Source organism: Pongo abelii, chromosome 1 (assembly GCF_028885655.2).
Source record: "Pongo abelii isolate AG06213 chromosome 1, NHGRI_mPonAbe1-v2.0_pri, whole genome shotgun sequence".
Taxonomy (NCBI): domain Eukaryota; kingdom Metazoa; phylum Chordata; class Mammalia; order Primates; family Hominidae; genus Pongo; species Pongo abelii.
The window spans coordinates 174,438,317-174,458,364 of record NC_071985.2 but is presented as its reverse complement, the minus strand read 5'-3'; the positions used below and the strand labels follow the sequence as shown (position 1 = coordinate 174,458,364).

At 35.7% G+C, this 20,048-nt stretch overlaps 1 protein-coding gene and 1 long non-coding RNA gene across 6 annotated transcripts in view; one reads left to right on the top strand and one right to left on the bottom strand.

The window, feature by feature from the left end:
- The window catches only part of LOC134759507 (uncharacterized), a 134,275-nt gene that overhangs the window by 95,416 nt on the left and 18,811 nt on the right, over positions 1–20,048 (top strand). The window lies entirely within an intron of this gene.
- The window catches only part of MYSM1 (Myb like, SWIRM and MPN domains 1), a 44,737-nt gene that overhangs the window by 21,279 nt on the left and 3,410 nt on the right, over positions 1–20,048 (bottom strand). For 3 of the 5 annotated variants that reach the window (XR_008514631.1, XM_009249710.3, XM_024256018.2), the window contains exons 2-9: positions 18,413–18,491; positions 16,148–16,218; positions 14,211–14,288; positions 14,097–14,120; positions 12,909–12,987; positions 9,067–9,165; positions 5,718–6,481; positions 862–992 (exon numbers count right to left, since the gene is read on the bottom strand). Coding sequence is in view for 4 of the 5 variants with exons in the window: in XM_009249710.3 (XP_009247985.2) it covers positions 862–992; positions 5,718–6,481; positions 9,067–9,165; positions 12,909–12,987; positions 14,097–14,120; positions 14,211–14,288; positions 16,148–16,218; positions 18,413–18,491 (1,325 nt within the window). In the remaining variant the exon portion in view is untranslated. The other 2 variants (XM_054533977.1, XM_063712172.1) reach the window with 2 other exon arrangements.

The following is a 20,048-nucleotide window of genomic DNA, read 5'->3' as shown; positions in this document are numbered from 1 at the left end:
GGTTACAAGGTTTTATGTACCTTATCACTTTGTAGCTATGAATGGTTGTGTCATTTTAATTCAATAAAAGAGTAGAGGTCAGGAGCGGTGGCTCACGCCTGTAATCCCAGCACTTTGGGAGGCTGAGGCGGGCAAATCACGAGGTCAAGAGTTTGAGACCAGCCTGGCCAATATAGTGAAACCCCATCTCTACTAATCATACAAAAATTAGCCAGGTGTGGTGGCACACGCCTGTAGTCCCAGCTACTCTGGAGACCGAAGCAAAAGAATTGCTTGAACCCGGGAGGCGGAAGTTGCAGTGAGCAGAGATCGCACCACTGCACTCCAGCCTGGGCAACAGAGTGAGAAAAAAAAAAAAAAGAGTAGAATATATTTTAAAATATGTATATTCATTAACTTTAAATTTGAAAAAAACTAAGGTACAATTGTCTTCCATGAAAAATATTTTGACGCTTTTATGACATTTAAGTGTAGAGGCTCACAAATTATTTCCTTTATTTAAACATTGCTAGGCAGTATTTCTAGCATGAATACAGTATTTGCAAATTAAATGGGCTATTATTAGACTTTTCATAAAATAATTTTACTTTTATCTGCTAAAGAACTGTATTCTTAAATTATTTCTATTACTTAGATTGAATATTTTACCTTTAAAGTTACACTCTCAATTTTCAGTGTAGGTCAAATGAAAACACAGTTTAACCAACAGTAAAATCCTAATAAAACATGTATTAAATAATGTTACTGCACCTCTGAATTCTATATACCTATAACTACTTGAATTCTAACCATCATAGAAATGAATAAGTGCTTGTAAGAATAAAAAATGTCGAGTAAAAGATGTTGGGTTTTTATTTTTACCACATCCAAAATTGATTGCTCCTATCAATTCGAGGTATGTATGAATCCGTCCAATACAATTAACATCTCCACAGTTCTTCAGGCCAGGACGTACTGAGGTCTTATTTAAGTATTTCGGTTTGCATATCTCCCTAATTAAGAGATAGAAGTACAATTATTCTGGATAAATAAAAACATGAAAAAAGATTTCTGGGGAAAACTTTCAATATGTTAAGTATCTTTAAATTTTAACCCCTTTCAATGTATAAATGTGTAATAAATACAATACTAATACATAATACCCATGTACTTTTTTTCTGAAATAAAATATCCTTAAATGATACAATAACTTATTAGCATAATTTTTTACAAGCAATATTTCTTCTCCAATGTTAAATTCATAGATTCCAGTTATCCCACGACCTTGACGTTAGAAATTTATTTATGTACAGACACAAACTGAATCTTTAAATACAAAGAGCACTTTGATAATATATAGAAAAGATTTATTAGATGTTTCCAATTTGTAATACTTAGATTCATCTACTCTTATTTTGCTTAACAGTGTCTTTCAATTATCAGCTATCTTATAAATGCTTAAACATTTTATATTTGTTTTTAATTATGATGACAACAAATATTAAGTGCTTACTCTCAATGGAAAACAGAAACAGACATTGTAAGGGATTCCAAAGGGGAATCAAGACACTCCCAAGATTATGAAAGAAATAAGAGGTTTATATAATAAAACATGTATTTATTGAATATACTTAATGTACCTTGCTAGATGGTACAACATAAAATTCGAGTAATAAAGAACTTAGTAGAAACTAATTACTGAGTGCTTAAGCCAGATTATTGTGCTGAGTTACACATCCTTAATCTTTACAACTATACAAGGTAGATTTTATTAATATTATTCTCATTTTGGAAATGAGCAAGGGGGTCAGAGTAAAGCACTTACCTAAGGAAGTGACATAATCAGGATTCAAGTATAGATATTATAAATTTAGGTATTCAGATCTCATAAAACATGGGTATTTCTCATTTGATCATTATTTTATTCCATGAATATATTGTTCTAAGCACTAGAGATACACAGATAATGTAAAATTTCTAACCTTACAGATCTTACATTCTAATGGGAGGGACTGTCAATAATCAATGAACAATATATATTACACTTTCAGGTAGCAATAGTGCTAAGAAAGAAGGTCAAGGGGATAGAGTGGGACAAACAGGCATAGACTACTTTAGATAGATAGGGTGCTTAGGGTAGGCCTCACTAAGCAGAATAGAGGGTAAAAATAATTTGTGATGTGGGAGGGTACCACGACTTCGATAGAAACGTTGAGATTTCAGTGTGTCTTGCAAGAAAATGAAACAAAATTGTACAAATGAAGGCAATAAAGCAGGCAAGAGTATGGCTACCAAGAAACCAAAGGAGTCTGAAAAAACTAGACTGAGCTAACTGAAGACTACTCAAAGTACAAGGCTTTAAACAGAACTCAGTAATCTAGCACAGTGCTGAACAAATGGTAAGGACTCTAAAAATATCTGTTCATGGAATAATGATTCATGTTCAATCTTTTCCCCCTAACAAATAAGAGTACCTTCTATATTCTGAGCATTGTTTAAGAACTAGATTCAACAACAAACAAAACATAAAAATCTGCCCTCATGTTGCCTGCATTATCATGGGGGTTGAGGGGAGAAGAGACAGTACACAAATAAAAATGTAATTATTTGTGGTAGTAATAAGTTCTGTAAAGAAAATAAAACACAGGGCAAGAGAATGAAAGGGAGGAGATATGTGAGATATTTTAGATAAGCCTCTAATTTCCCTTGACCAGATTTCAATGAGACAAGAAAGCAACACTTGCCAAAATACGGGGGAAGAACATCCAAAGCAGAGTGAGGTCAGGGTCAAGGCCATGAGTTCAAAGTGTGAAAATAATGAGTCAAGACTGCAGACTCCAATATCTACCCTTTACCTAGTGTGACCTGGAAAAGTTTTTTATCCTCTGTGAACCTCATTTTTCTTATCTATAAAGTGAGAACGAGGTTGTCAAAAGGATTGGAGATGATTTAAATACAGTACATGGTATTCGGGAGGCATTCAGTAATGGCACTGGTTACTATTTTAATAAAAATATTCCCCTAACCAGGGAATCAACTGCATCTGCTTTTATGAAAAGGATCTTTATCTATAAACAAATCTGGCAGGCTTCTTTTTATTTCAAAACTTTAACTCTTCTATTTTTTTTTAACACCACCTCCAGTGCCTAACCACTCACTCTCTTCTATTTCTGAACAAATGTGAGTTCCTGTTCAAAACATTTTTTTGCTTTCACAATGTTCTGCTAAATCACCATAAAGAAACAGCAATACCTAACCAGTTTCATGAACCAAGGCAAATGACTTAGGAAACTATTGCCATGTAATTTATAGTACCTATATAAATTAATCTGCCTCATTTGGAATTCAAAATTCAAAGTAACAAATATAGAACTTGATTAAAGTAACAAAAATATAGTGATCATTCATATGGACATTTTTAAGAGACAGGATCTTGCTCTGTTGCCCAGGCTAGCGTACAGTGGCATGATCCCAGCTCACTGCAGCCTCGAACTCCTGGACTCAAGTGATTCTCCTGCTTCAGTCTCCTGAGTAGCTACGACTACAGGCACACAACACCGCACCTAAGTTTTAAAAAATTTTTTTGTAGAGATGGGGTCTTGCTGTGTTGCCCAAACTGTCTCAAACTCCTGGCCTCAAGTAATCCTCTTGTCTCAGCCTCCGAAAGCACGGGGATGAAAGTTGGGAGCCAGCCGGGCGTGGTGGCTCACACCTGTAATCCCAGCACTTTGGGTGGCCAAGGTGAGTGGATTACCTGAGGTCAGGAGTTCTAGACCAGCCTGGCCAATGTGGTGAAACCCAGTCTCTACTAAAAATACAAAAATTAGCTGGGCGTGGTGGCACGCACCTGTAGTCCCAGCTGCATGGGAGGCTAAGGCAGAAGAATCACTTGAACCTGGGAGACAGAGGTTGCAGTGAGCTGAGATCATGCCAAGGCACTCCAGCCTGGGAGAAAGAGTGAGACTCTGTCTAAAAAAAAAAAAAAAAAGGTTGTGAGCCACTACTCCTGACCAATATGGACATTTTTGAGTTAGTTATGATTTCAAGGTCCTTAAATTTTGGGCATTCACCCTCCTATTTCCAAAAACAAAAGTAGATACCAATAGAAATCTAATTTAACTAGTCTTTGTCATTAGTGTGAATTAGGCCATGTAGAATAAAAGAGTGATTCACAGACACATGAAGACTGAAGTCCTTCATGTGTCAGAGACTGGTTGTATAATCAAAGGCAGGTCCCTAAACCTCTCCTGATCTCAGAATCATTCTCTATCAAATAAACATAATACCATCTGCATTATTTTACAGGATTGTTTTAAAAAATCAAGTAAGATGATATAGGAAAGCTCTTTAAAAACTATAAAGCACTATGTAAAGTCAGGAGTTGTTCCTTACGAGTATTCTTTACTATGATGCCACCCTGACCCACGTTATACTTTCAGCACCTCCACCATCTGTTAAGATAACTAAGAGTCAAGAAAAAGAACAAACCTCCTCCTTTTAGAATACAGCCATCTTTAAAAACCAAAGACTTACATTGTGTGGGTAAAATGAAGGTTACCGATTTATCATAGCAAGTTGTTTTCCTTTGGTAACCCTTCTAGGTTATAGCAGAAAGTTACTGCAATAGGACAGGAAGGCTTTTGATACAAGAGAACAAAGGACAAAGCAAACCCCTGCTCAAGGAACTAGGAAGCTCTCTGTAAAGATGGCCCTATACAATTTGATAGCTTCTGAAACAGTATTAGCAATTATGATTTTTTTTTAATTTTTTATTTTATTATTTTTTTTTTTTGAGATGAAGTCTCGCTCTGTCGCCCAGGCTGGAGTGCAGTGGCACGATCTCGGCTCACTGCAACCTCTGCCTCCCAGGTTCAAGAGATTCTCCTGCCTCAGCATCCCAAGTAGCTGGGATTACAGGCACCTGCCACAATGCCAGGCTAATATATATATATAGTTATTTTTAGAAGGGACAGGGTTTCACCATGTGGGCCAGGCTGGTCTCAAACTCCTGACCTCAAATGATCTGCCTGCCTCGGCCTCCCAAAGTGCTGGGATTACAGGCATGAGCCACCGTGCCCAGCCAGCAATTATAAATGTTTAATGATGGTTTAATTAAGCTGTTTTAAAGAATTCAAATTAGGCTAGTAAGGTGGGAAATTTTGGGGTTTGTTCCCTAACCTTCATTAAATAATTCAAATTGTACTGACAATCTAGAGAATAAGCTTCATCTATCAGAAAACTATATCCTGATAAAGCTGGATGAAGAAATTAATAGCACATTATTGCCACAAGTTCAAAGTTAAAAGCATTTAAGATCACTATTTAGGAGAAGTGTTTCTGCAATCTGGCCACATTTAATACTATTGCTGTCATCACATTTTTCTCTTTGTACTCAAAGTATAGGATAAACCAGAAAGAATTATTTCCCTTTTCCCGTGCAGTGGTGTTCTCTCTATATCTTCCTAATGCTGTCCTAGGAGACTGCTTCATAAAGCAATGTCTATCCCTTTTATTCCAGGCCCACAATCTAATGAATAGGCAAAAAGATGGGTTATGAGAGTTACAGGTGATAATGTTTACCAAAGCTTTTTTATCATTACAAGAAATCTTAAATCTTAAATATTCCCTGTAGTGATCTCCAGATTCACTAGCAAAATTCCAAATTCTGTATAGGCCTAATTAAAATACTTCAGAATATCAGGTTTTAAAACAACATCTATAATGTAATTCTTTCTTACCATTGATCCAAAATATAATTTCTAATTTTCAAATAGCGTTCTGGTGTTTTAGCTTGGCGCCCCTCAAAAAACTCAGGAATTGCTTGTTTTTCTTCTTCTTGAATGATATTTCTATCTATTTCTATTTCCTGTTCTGGTGGCTTAAGCTCTTCTTCCTCATGGCTTTCCTCTACCATTTGGCAAGAAGAATGAAAAAGCATTTCGTTATCATTCAAATTTTTCTGAATTTCACAAGGCTCTGGAGAAGGCAACTGCCTGGCATCAACTATTATTCCCCTTCCATCATGCTTGTTGCAGTTTTTAATCAATTCATTAAATTTCTGGTCATTTAATTCAATTGATTTTTTGTCACCGTTGCTGTGTTTCTCAGTCCACAGTGTAATTTCTGAGCTTGAAAGTGTTTCATCTTGCTTTTCATTCTGAAGACAGTCCCTGGAAGACTTAGAAAAGACAGCTTCCTGGCTGTCAGAAGCAATGAATTCTCCTTGATTGGTTTCATGTATTTTACTATTAGGAAAGTCTAACAAGAGATCACTGCTAGAATTCTTTAGGGGTGTTTGAGAAGACAACTCGTCTACCTCATCTGTGATGTCCACTTCTTCATCATCAGATAACTTTTCAATTTTTACAGCATTCAAGTTGGGATCAGCACGTCCCCTTAAACATGATGGTGTCCATGCCTTTGTCCCTTTATCTTCATTTTTAACTTGAAGATTATGGCCAGTCTTCTGATTTGGTGTTTCTTTATCTAGACCGCATTTGACCTTATTAAAAATCAAAATAAAATCCCCAAAATATTAAGACTTAAAAATTTAATCACTGGTACACACAAAAAAGGATAAATACAGTGTTATTAAACTGAGTACATGTAAATGGTACATTATACCTCTAATGCGCTTTTCTTTTTTTTCTTTTTTTTTTTGAGACAGAGTCTCGCTCTGTCACCCAGGCTGGAGTGCAGTGGCGCAATCGCAGCTCACTGCAAGCTCCGCCTCCTGGGTTCACGCCATTCTCCTGCCTCAGCCTCCCGAGTAGGTGGGACTACAGGCGCCTGCCACCACGCCCGGCTAATTTTTTGTATTTTTAGTAGAGACGGGGTTTCACCGTGTTAGCCAGGATGGTCTTGATCTCCTGACCTCGTGATCCACCCGCCTCGGCCTCCCAAAGTGCTGGGATTACAGGCAATGCGTTTTTCTTTAAAGGGTTTATAACTGCATTTTAGACAAGATCGGGCACGTTCATGGTGGTAGGACCACAGACTACAACTGCATTTCAAATGTAAAGGATCACCATTTAAGATTTCTATAAATATATAACTAATTCATGGGTCTGGTGATTTTTATTAATCAAATAATCATGACCTATATTTACTACTTATTTTTCAATATTAAGTTGAAAACAGCAGCCTGGCTCAGATCAACTGTATGGAATAAACCAATAACTATCATACTAATGTATTGTACAATATATTGAAATATTTTTAAAGGCTTCTCAGAATATCTGATACCGTAGCTGATTGTTTCTTATAATGCTAAAATAATCCTTAATCTATCTGACATCTTCACTGAGTACATTAAAACTACCTTTCATTTAAATAAGGGATAACAGAAACAAACTGTCTTTTGCAGGCTTATTTAATGAGCTTATATTATAGAGATTATATTTTAATGTGATACTTGAAAAAAAAGAGACATTATATTTTAAGCCATAAAAGTATCTCCCATACCTGCTATTACAGACATAAATATCTGGTAATGTAACAACAAAAAAAAAAGATAATGAAAGTGAATGAGCAAATATAACATGAAATAAAATCCTTACCTACAAGGTTTTTGAAAAGTCTTATAAATGACTAACATACATAAGGGATATGACAGCTCTCAGAAACAGGTTATTTATAGATCCTGTATCGCACAGAATTCCAGGATTAAATATTTGAGGTTAACTGGCTTATTATGTAGAGAATAAAAGGGTAGCAGGAGGGAAAGAGATTTGGACATATTGCCTGAAACAGCTTTTAACATCCCTGCTATTTATTTTAAGTATCCTTTCTATAATTTTAAAAATTCAGAGGAAATTTTGCATTGATTTCATAATATACTAGTCTCTGTTACAGTATGAAAAATGTATCCTTCTACCCCAGGTCTTTGAGTAAAACTGGCACTCCAAGATACATAGCATGTATCTTGGAAGCCTAAGAGTAAGAATAACCAAGTTAAGCTTTATTCTGTTCTGAGGTATTAACTAAACCCTGGTGAGCTGCCTTGAAAATGCTTCTGTTTGGTTGAAAGATGGAGCATACAATCGATGTATGATGAATCCATTCCATTAGTTACCACCTATGTCTAGATAACACCTATGTCTAGATTACATACAGGGTAGAACTCATTATCTACATGAAGAGATAATAACAAATTTCACTCAAGACACTTACCAATTTTATATAATTATGTTCCTAGGCTTCAAAGAGGATATATTAAAAAGTTCTAGGCTGGGCAAGGTGGCTCACGCCTGTAATCCCAGCACTTTGGGAGGCCGAGGCGGGTGGATCACGAGATCAGGAGATCCAGACTATCCTGGCTAACACAGTGAAACCCCGTCTCTACTAAAAATACAAAAAATTGGCCAGGTGTGTTGGCGGGCGCCTGTAGTCCCAGCTACTCAGGAGGCTGAGGCAGGAGAATGGCGTGAACCTGGGAGGCGGAGCTTGCAGTGAGCCGAGATCGCACCACTGCACTCTAGCCTGGGCGACAGAGCAAAAAAAGAAAAAAAAAAAAAGAAAAAAAAAATTCTAAATATCAAAACGACATGGTTGCATATAGCACAAATTACTTGAAAGATTAAGGAACCAGATCACAATTAACCCTTTCTTAACACTGCAGTTTATTAAAGTTTCAGACAATTTTTCATAACAATTGTAAAAATTTCATAGCTATTTTACAGATTTTAGAGTCAGGATAGCATTTACCTCCTGTAAGCGCTAATAATTCTTAAAAGTTTCTACAACACAAATATTTTAAAAGGAAAAGTTATTTTCTAGAGGAAACAATAAGATAAGATCTCTAAGGTTTTCTCTTTGAAATACAATTTGCTTTATAGTATATTTTTAAGCAATTACTATTTTGTCCATTTAACTTTATAAAATTAAATAGAGTAACATGATACCTATTTAATGGCAATACTCAAAACACTGAAGATATGCTCTGAGGTTTTGTATAGTACTATGTGGGTATAAAATACTTCAAAAACTTGTAACAGTAAGACTTTAATGCCTGAATTAAAGAAATACTTCTGCTTAGTTTTTTCTAAATATTATCATTATTAACTAGGATACTGATATTCTGCTTACCTTATTTTTACAATACTGTCTTGCATAACTCTTCACTTGTAAAACAGTGCGGCTTCCAATTAGCTTTGAAATTTTGGTCCATCTTCGGCCAAATTTAGCCTGCATTATTAAAATGGGAAAAAAATTGCTTTTTATGAATGAATAGTCCAAGCAACTACCACATCTAAAAAAAAAAATACATCTTTATTTTCTGCAGCACACAATAAAGTCTTCTATATAGACTATGCTCTTAAAATCAAAGCCTACATTCTTCTTTTGGAATCTGAACTACTGAAAACTGATGGAAATGATTTAGAAACTCTTTTTTAAAAAGAATAGCTATCTAAATGAAGATATTGCCTAACTGTATGAATTCATATTGTAAGTTATAATGTTCCAAATCTAAAATAACTTTTTAAAATAAATAAGTGCCTGAAAGGGGTACAGGTTACATTTTCCATTTATACGATCAACTGAACATGTTCTGTGCTAATTTCAACACTTTTTTTTAACTCAGATTCCCTATTTTGCAATATCCATTAGGTGTCTCGCAGCAGAGACTTTTACTCTATCAGATATCACAGTGAACTGACCTAAAAGATTAAATCGATTAAATCACAAATGAGGAAGTCCTGCAACAAATGTCTTCTTTGTTAAGATGCTATAAACCCCAAGTTCTAACTACCCGTTTCATTACTCATCAGAGTTTCTCTTGCATATGTATACGCTGCACACATCAATAAACTCTGGTTTTCTCCTGTTAATGTCGTTGTCAGTTTTTATTTCATTTTTGAGACAGGGTCTCACTCTGTTGCCCAGGCTGAGTATAGTGGTGTGATCACGGCTCATGCAGCCTCAACCTCCTGGGCTTAAGCAATCCTCCCACCTCAGCCTTCCCAGTAGCTGGGACTACAGGTACGCACCACTTTGCCCGGCTAATTTTTTATTTTTTGTAGAGACGGGGTCTCACTATGTTGCCTACCCTCCAACTAATGCCTTCTGACACCTCCCACATCACAGTGTCAAAGGCTGTGCACCTCATAACACTGAAGCTGTGGAGGGAAAAAAAAAATGAGAACTTGAGGGAACTCCTGTGTGTTCTCAAGTACAGAAAGGAACACATAATTTGACAGCTAAAAGGGATTGTTAGGTATCAAGTCTAACTATAATTTAATACGTAAATCCTCTTTGCAACATCCCCAACATAAGATATTCTCTACTTCCTAAGGTAGCTCAATAATTCTAAATTTTTAGAATTCTTAAAACTATGAAAAACAAAAAACTAGCCACAACTTAGGAAAAGTTGTGGTCAGATTTATAGGCCAGGCAGTCATGCCTTACGGTAGCAAATCATTTTCAAAGATCTCGCCCAAGTGATAAACCTTAATTTAAGTAAATTTCTGATATTCATTAGAAAATATGACATATGGACAATTTCTTAAACTCAAAGTGCTTCTGAAAACTATTAGTAAATATAAATTAATTATTTAAGACTGCTCTTAACACCTAGCTGAGATCAACTTACTGAAAAACTACTTATCTTTACTGTGGGATGAAGACAAATAGATAACATTGGTAGGTAGCATGGAGCATTTGTGGAGATAGGACAGATCTGGATTAAGGTATGATTAGTAGAAGAGTAGGGACTTGGGCGCTAGAAAAATTGGGGAAAGAACACGAACAAGAGGAGCAAAGAAGCCAGGCACAGTGGCACATGTCTGTGGTCCTAGCTACTCAGGAGACTGAGGCAAGGGGATCACCTGAACTCAGGAGTTCAAAGCCTGGACAGCATAACGAGACCTTGTTTCTTAAAAAAAAAAAAGAAGATAAAAAAAAGAGCAAAGAAAATATTCACCAGTTTCAAAATAGAGCAAAGGGAGAGTCCCATGCCCAAAAAAGGGAAGGAAAAAAGCCTTTCTTCATCATTCACTACCACCCAATTCCCTACTCCCAAGCCTGAGAGAATTCAGTCCATAAGCAAACTTTATCAATGGGTAAAAAAAGCTGAAAATACAACTAATAATTCCATGCTTGTTGTGCAGGAAAACATTCCAAGTTTAAAATCTCCCTTAATGTAAATAGACAGAGGTCTACATATCTCTATATAAATAAATACATATTTACTTATATATGGACAAATATCTCTGGAAGAAAACACAAAGATGACACTGGTTACCCCAGGCAAAGCAAACTGAAGGCTAAGATGAGAGTGAGAAGACTTAATACCCTATAACTTTAGGAACCTTTTGAATTTTAAACCATGCAAATGTAGTCCCCACCAACATAAAAAATAACAACCCAAAAATGAACCTTAAATTCAATCTATTTGCATATATATGTATATATGTGTTAGTACAAACTGCACCATGTTATAAGCTCCCTGCTATTTTGCAGACCTTTGTCAAAGTGAAACATTTCACAGGGGTTCAGACCATGAGAAGTATCCTGCCTAACCACCTGACTACAAGACAAACAAAGGCCCAACTAAAGAAATGTCCCTATCCTATCTTGCTTGACAAAGGTCCAAAAAACACCCGAACACCACGACGACATCCCGCCGAAACAACGGCCAGAACTGCCTCATCATGGGAACATCTTAACAATATCCTGCTGGGCAGCAAGCCATACTGCCCAGACCTCTTCTCCCCATACCTATAAATTGCCCCAGGCTATAAGCAGCAGCGGGCTCTGGCATTAGGTTGGTCCCCCACTTCTGTAGGTTTTATGCTGGACATAAAGCCTGCATTTGCTGCTGAGCTGCCCTCCTTCTGTGTGTGTGTCTTTCTTTAACCCTCCCCTTCTTTTTAAGACCTAACATTATGTATCTGGTCTTTGATAAGGGGCAAAACACCAAAGTTGTTAGGAATCTTAAATAAATGATTAATCAAAGTTAGATCATATAAATGATAATCATACAACACACTGAAATATCAATATAAAAAAAAATCACCAGTATAGGAAAAAGTCTTGAAGAGATAAAAACCTCAAGATCATTTATATATTTATATAAGAATATCATACAGTATATAGATGTCATGGTGTTGACTAAAATACAAACACAAACATTTTATTCTCATCATCTGTAGAAATGTTAATGATACTTCAATTAGCATACATAAATTTTATATATACAAATATTCTATATATGTAATGTATACATATACATAATTTCAAAATTACTTAGAACATTACTAGGTATCATGCACCTTAAAGGAAAAGATATGAACTAATCTTGATAGTAAAAAAATTAAAAAAAAAAATCCTAAGTATTTTTTTTTAAAGTTTCTTCATATTAAGGGGTATTTTCAGAATTAGAAATCAGAATACGTATCTTTTCCATTATGCAACTTGTGAACATTTAAATAGATTTCAGTGTAATAGACATTCACGCAAAAAAAAAGTTTCTGGTCTTCATTTACAGTCGCTGAAATATTTAGACAGTGTATACAACGCCAAATTATCTGAATAAAAACTCAGCTGATCACCCCAACAGTTTCAAATATACAAGTTTTTGTTTTGTTTCAAAAAAAAAAAAAAGAGACTACTAAATAATTTTGCCTTTTAATCCAGGTAGTTGGTGTCATGTATACAGATATACCTCAATTTCTTGGATTTTGATAATACCACAAGAATGTGAAAACTACAGATCTAAATCTATTTTAGTATTTTAGTACCTTAGATCTAAGTTAAAAGGAATTCTCTTGCACTACACTATAAACATCATTAACTACAGAAGAACTAAAGGTGTTAAAACTGTAATTAAAAAGAAAATTCAGGTCTCTATAAATTAATTTAACCTTATAACTTTACCAATATTTGCTTCTAGAATTATTTTACTAAAAATTTAAAATTGCTCTATTTACCAGCCCTTGTTCAAACAGCTCTTTTTCTTCTATCGTCCACTTTACTGAGTAACTGGCTGGTTTTGTAGGAGAGTGTACCCTGAGGGGAAAAAAAGGAATTGCAAAAAAAATTTCTGAAATGGAACATTCCATATTTATGTAACTAAAGGTTATAGATAGCCATGGGCTAAATTCAATACTTGAGTCTAGGAATTAAAAATAAACAAACAAACAAAACAAGAAGGCTACAGCCTCTACCTGGGGGCAGAGATTTACCCTGTCACGTGTCTCTAGCTCAGGATGATGGGAGCCCCAAAAGACATAATCCTTGGGTCTGAGTGAGGGTAACACTAAAAGACATCAAAGGAAGTCAATGTGATAACAAACAAATAGGCTCCCTTAGACTGGATACAAAGCAGCAGGTGTTAATACATTCCCAAATCCTGAAAGGCATGTAAGAGTTTAAATTGGTTCCGCAAATACTATCTCTTTAGTTCTTTCATGTAAATCCATGTAAATATTTAGAAAAGAAGTCAAAAACTACAGCATTGTATTTATTGCTTTTAAAATTCATTATCTCAAGGAATTAAAAATAAAACTGATGAAGCTCACTAATTTAAGCAACCCATTAATCCTTTTGTTAACTTCATTTCATTGTTTATTCAGCAAAATACTAAAGCAGAAGGCTGCTCAGTACTCAACCTCTTGGGCAACTGCAAATATGCAAACCACCCTTTAAAGGACCATAAACTTCCAAATTCATAAATGCTAAATAACGTTTTTTCAATTATGGGGAAAGGATATTTTTAAAATAGTTAATTTCTCCAGATAATTTTTGAAAGCCACAAATCCAAATGAAAATTTTGTTGAAAATAAGTGAAAATTAACTGACAGAGTAAAAGAAATCAAGTCAATTCCAATATATTACATAACAGCTTCTCAAAATTTCCCCATAAACCCCTGGACAACCATATTTTTCACAATCTGATAGAATTGCCTACATAGGGCCATGAAAGAAATTCTGGCAAGTAAATAACATCATAAAATTGTACTTGTACCATTCCAACATCTTTATTAAAAAAACTGTTTTTATATCTACTTTAAGGTCAAGAGGGCTTTTCCACAGGCCAACTATAATTAAAAAAAAAATTCTTCCATAATTTTTAACTAATGAAAACAGATTTAGAAATATAAAATGTAAGTACATACATGAGTTTTGCTGTTTTCTGCAGACTGCATCACATGAAAAAAGAAAATAAGGAAGCGTGTGAGGTTTCTAAAAATACAATCCAGACTTTTAGAAATACTATAAATTGATTTTACCTCTTCATGTATTTTTTATCATCTTCCGTTTGATCAAGCCAGACTTTTTCCGGTAGTGATTTTTTAGATAAATAATATCTGTGTAATTATTAAGGAAACTTTTTAAACAATATTAGTCATGTAATTTTTACATTACTTATACAAAAGGTGTGCTATATAAATGTTATTAATAGTTCCCTTGTCTTCCCAATTAGAAGTGACTACAAGAAACAGCCTCCATGTTTAAATCAAGCTTGTCCAATCCTCTGCCTGCAGGCTACATGTGGCCCAGGATGGCTTCAAATGTGGCCCAACACAAATTCGTAAACTTTCTTAAAACATTATGAGATTATTTTGTGATTTTTTTTTTTTTTTTTTTAGCTCATCAGCTATCGTTAGTGTATTTTATGTGGGGCCCAAGAAAATTCTTCTTCCAGTGTGGCCCAGGGAACCCAAAAGATTGGACACCCTGGTTTAAATACTTTCTTCCAAAACATATGGAGAATGTAATAGGTAAACTTGGTTGGTTGTCCAAGGCAATTTGGGAATAATTTTCCACATTTCTAAAGCCAACAGAGAAGAATCCAAGGATCTTCTCTATCTTGATAAAAATTGCGAACATTTAGATCAAATCTACCAGAGAACTTCCCTCTTAAAGTTATCAGAACTAGCCTGATGAGGCCAGGCGCGATGGCTCACGCCTGTAATCCCAGCACTTTGGGAGGCTGAGGCAGGTGGATCCCGAGGTCAGGAGATCAAGACCAGCCTGGCCAACATGGTGAAACCCCATCTCTACTAAAGATACAAAAAAATTAGCCGGGCGTGGTGGTGTGCGCCCGTAGTCCCAGCTACTCAGGAGGTTGAGTGAGGCAGGAGAATCGCTTGAACCAGGGAGGCAGAGGTTGCAGTGAGCCAAGATCGCGCCATTGCACTCCAGCCTGGGTGACACGGCGAGATTACATCTCAAAAAACAAACAAAACAAAACACAGTGGATTTCAAAGACAGTACAAAAATGTAAAACTATCTCATTAATGTTTTTATCTTGATTAAATGTTAAAATGAGAATATTTTAAATATTTTAGGTTATATAATATACATTGCTAAAATTAATTTCCTTTGTGTTAAATGAGGATATCGGAAAATTTTAAATTATATGTGACTTTCTCTGAATAGCAATAATCTAGGCTACAACTGCAATGTCTGGGGAGAATTAGAGAATAAGAAAGCCTAAATGGGGTTAACCTATGATAATTAAAGGTACAGAGACACTCTAAAATCAACATGGCAATAAGTGGAAATAGTGGGAACAGAGAATTTCTGGCTTAGTGAGGAGAAATCCATAAAATGAAGATGAAAGAGGTTAATAAACCACTACTTATTAGACTATGACTAGCTATCTTTATAAATCATAAAATCAGAAATCATTTTGTTCAATCCTCTCCTTTTATATGTACGAAAACTGAGCTATAAATAAGGACTCACAAATGTAGGGAAAACATCTTCATTCTATAGTATTTGTTTTGTGCTTTTTATTTAGATTCCTCCCACATAACACCTGTAAATTATGAAGTGAGAAGAACTTTTACACGTTCCAATTCTGTGTCCTTGGAAAATTAACATCTCTGGGTTTCAGCTTATATAACTTAAAAATGCAAGCTTGGACTTAAGGTTCAAAATGACTTAAATATTCTATCATTTCTACTCAATATTCAGATATCATAAACAGTTGGCTAGTGACAGAAACTCAAAATATGCAATCAGATCTCAGATGTTACAATAAAACAGAACCTGAGGAATAAAATGCTGCTTTTTGCATACATAGGTAACATGAAATTATATAACAGCAGTCTGGGGCTGTATAAAATCCATCTAGTCAACAGTGGCCTCTTGTAAATTTTGCATTTATAGATTTTTTCACCCTGAAACCTGTACTTTCCTCATAATCATTAAAGGATACTCTTCTTCCAACAACATTTTCTCAATAACAGCTCTGTTCTCTTCACTGATGGTGTTATCCAAGGTCCAAGGCTATTAAAAAAGAATATATTTGCCTTTTTATTTATTGCTTTTTGAAATTATCTTCTGTTTTAGTAAAGAAAAATACATGTTATAATGATTACAAATGACAGTCACCATTTACTGAGCACACAGACATATTTTTGATTACCACAGTAACACTGAGATAGGCATTAATACTTTAAAGCAACCATAGCACTACTAGCATTTTAAGTGGAAGAGCAGAGACTTCACACCTGAGTCTGTTGGATTCCTAGGCTCATGCTCCTGCCCAGGATGAGGTAATAATCGCCATCCAAAAAAGGAATCATTTGTTAGGCATCAGACACTCTGTTAGACACTTAACCTCTTTCCAAAACTCACCACTAACTCTCCTTTTTCCTCAGTTACAATCTCCATGATCCTACTCATTTTCAATGCTCCAAGTTAAGTATTTTCAGCTCATATCTCTTCTTCAAGCTCTAGTCCATAATACCCAACAGCCCATCCAAGATTTCTACTTGGATATCTAATTGGCTTCTAGAACTTAACATATCTAAAACAGAACTCACCATCACTTATCTCCACCTGCTTCTCCCTCTGCATTCCCAACTCTACAAAAGGCACTATTACTCACTAAGTTATTCCACGTAGAAATTCAGGAATCATTGTGGAGTCTTTCCTTTTCCTTTGATGCCCACATCCAATCTATCAACCAGTTCTACCTCCAAAATATAATTCAAATCTATCTATTCTATCTCTTCTGCTACTAACTCAGGCCAAGTCCCAATTATCAAATCTTGCTTCAATTACCGTGAATGTTTCCTAACTGGTCCCTTTAACTCCACTCTTACTTCCCTCCAATCTTTACCAAGTACCCAAAATTAATTTTATAAAAATAAATTTGCTAATCTCTATTAAATCTATATGAAATGTTTCAATGATGTCCCAGTTCCTTTAAAACAAAATGTAAACCCTTTAGCATAATCTGACTCATAAGTCCTGCATGACAGAACTCTAGCCTGCCTCTCCAACCTTGCCACATGCTGCCACTCCTCTCCCACCATATTCTAGACACTGGCCTTCAACCAGAGCTTCTGTAGTTGCTGTTCCTTCTGCCTATAATTTTTTTATTTTAACTGTTCACATATCTACCCTTTTTCCCATCATTTTCAACTTAAATCTCACCTCCTCTGAGATTCCCTCACCGACAATTTAATCTAAACTAGGTTTCCCACTCTGGTACTCTCATTCAGCATCTTGCTTATTTCCTTCAAAATCTATTATTAGTTTGTCTACCTGTTTATTATCTAACTCCCTCTTAGAAAATAAACTTCTTGAGAGCAGGAACATGTCTGTCTTCATTATAGTCGTATTCTCCAAGCCTGACCTACTGACTGGCACAGAGTAAGTACTCAATAAGTAACTACTACATGGCCGGGCGCGGTGGCTCACGCCTGTAATCCCACCACTTTGGGAGGCTGAGGCGGGTGGATCATGAGGTCAAGAGATCAAGGCCAGCTTGGCCAACATGGTGAAACCCCGTCTCTATGAAAAATCCAAAAACTAGCTGGGCGTGGTGGCACACGCCTGTAGTCCCAGCTACTAGGGAGGCTAAGGCAGGAGATTCACTTGAATGTGAGAGGCAGAGGTTGCAGTGAGCTGAGATCGTGCCACTGCAGTCCAGCCTGGCGACAAAGAGCCTCCATCTCAAAAAAAAAAAAAAAAGTAACTACTACATGAAGAAATAAGCCCTGTGATAATCCCTTTTTTTTTTTCTCTTTGAGACCGGGTCTCATTCTGTTGCCCAGGTTGGAGAGCAGTGGCACTATCAGAGCTCACTGCAATCTCAAACTCCTGGGCTCAAGGAATTCTCCTGCCTTGGCTTCTCAAAGCACTGGGGTTATACGCAGGAGCCACCTTGCCCACCTACCACTTTTTTAGGTGTAAAGAAACTGAAGTTCACAAATTTGAGAAGTGGTAGAGCAAAGATCTGTACCTAAATCTAGCTGGCTCCAAACCTGTTTCTCAACAGGCCATTTTTCAATGTCAAAAGGAAGAAGTTTCTATTTTTAAAGTAAAAAGAATTCTAAATTTCTAAAAAAGAAAAATATTACATCTGTGATAGTTGAGAACTAGCACTAAGTTTAAAAAAAAAAAAGAAGCAGCAGCACTCTAGGCAATAAATAACAGCTTAATGCCCCTGATATTTTTATAAAATACTTACAATAAGGCCATTCTCTGTTCTCCAAGATGAATCAAGATAGTGATCTTTTTGTAAAACTGATGCTGTATTTTCACCACTTCTGTAATAATTAAGAAAATGAGTATATAAGTGAAAATCATACTAGTTAATGAATGTAACTTACACAGCACAGAAGCCAGTAGGTAGTAAGGGAACTAAGTATCTGCTTAGTTCCCTTCTCCCCTTAACAAAGAGATTTAACATTATGGAAATGCCTGCTCTACCTCTTTGGCCTGTGAAATACATGGTAGTGCTAAGCTACCCCAACTCAATTGTGAAACATCAAGTCTGACTGCTCACTTCTTTTGGTTCTCAAGAATAAACAATCTCATGAGGAAAACAATACCCCAAAGCAGCAATCACAACATGCTCTGTGACTTGAACCAACAATGCAGTTTCAGCTGATTAGTACCAGTACCCATGTGTATACAGGAATTCAACTTTGTGATTAAATCTTTTAGCTGTATCTAAATTATAAAAACCACCATCAATAGCACCACCTATAAAATGAAAGGAAAAAAAAAAAAACTAGATGAGAGAACCAAAACAGAAAATACTCAAAGAAGGACAGTACAGTGAATAGATAAGAAAAATGTGGTTTTAATAAGAACTCATATAATTTAAAAAATTAATTTGATTTGGAGGCTTTTCAATGTCCATGGGAGATCAAACTTTGTAAATTATCTCACTCTTTTCATTAAGCTCATAAGAGCTCTTTAAAGTTACATTGTTTACCCCATATTTGAAAAGGCTGAGTAAGTTTTGGGGAGCTCAATCCATGATATAAATTTAATATTTTGCTTAGTTATTGACTTTTTCTAGACCTTGTCTAGTGATAAGAATTTTCCATCTCTAAGACTGCAAAAACCTTTCAACAGGCTTATAAATCTGAATCTTTAATTAGGCAGTAGTAATAATAAATTGTGGGGCTAATGAACTATTCTCTAAAAGCAATCATTTCTCTCAACTGTTGATGGTAAATAGGTTTAATCTTAAATGTCAACTATGATCTGGAAGAGGCTACCAGGAAGGCTAAAGGATTCTGAGACTTGTATCAGCTCAAAGAAACCTTTGCTCAAATAACTAGGTCTGCCAAGAGTTCAGAAAATAGAACCACTGTCATTTCAAGTTCACTGTAGAAATCTTTTTATTCCTCAATAAGAAGAATCAGCAACACTCATACTCTGGTAGCTACTTCCGGATCTCTACCTGAATCTCCACAGGCACCACATATTAGCATGTTTAAAGCTTGAAATCACCTGTCCTCCCAAATATGCTACTCTTCCATTGTTCACCATCTCACTCAGTGGCACCACCATCTCCCTAGTTATCCAAGCCAGAAATCCAAGCCTGCCCATTTTCTTCACAACCCCCATTTAATCTGCCCCAATTCTGTTGTTTCTCCCATTCTCCAAATCCAGTCCTTCCAGTATTTTCATACTACCTCTGTATGGTAGGTCCTGTAGTTTCCAATCTTATATAATTTTCCTGGATAAATGTAAAAGATAAAGCTGACAAACCATTCACCTCCCCTCCTTTATCTTTCTCCACCCATCTCCATCTGACATATATATAGGATTGCTGTCTATGTCATCTAACAAGAATGTTCTATGAGAGC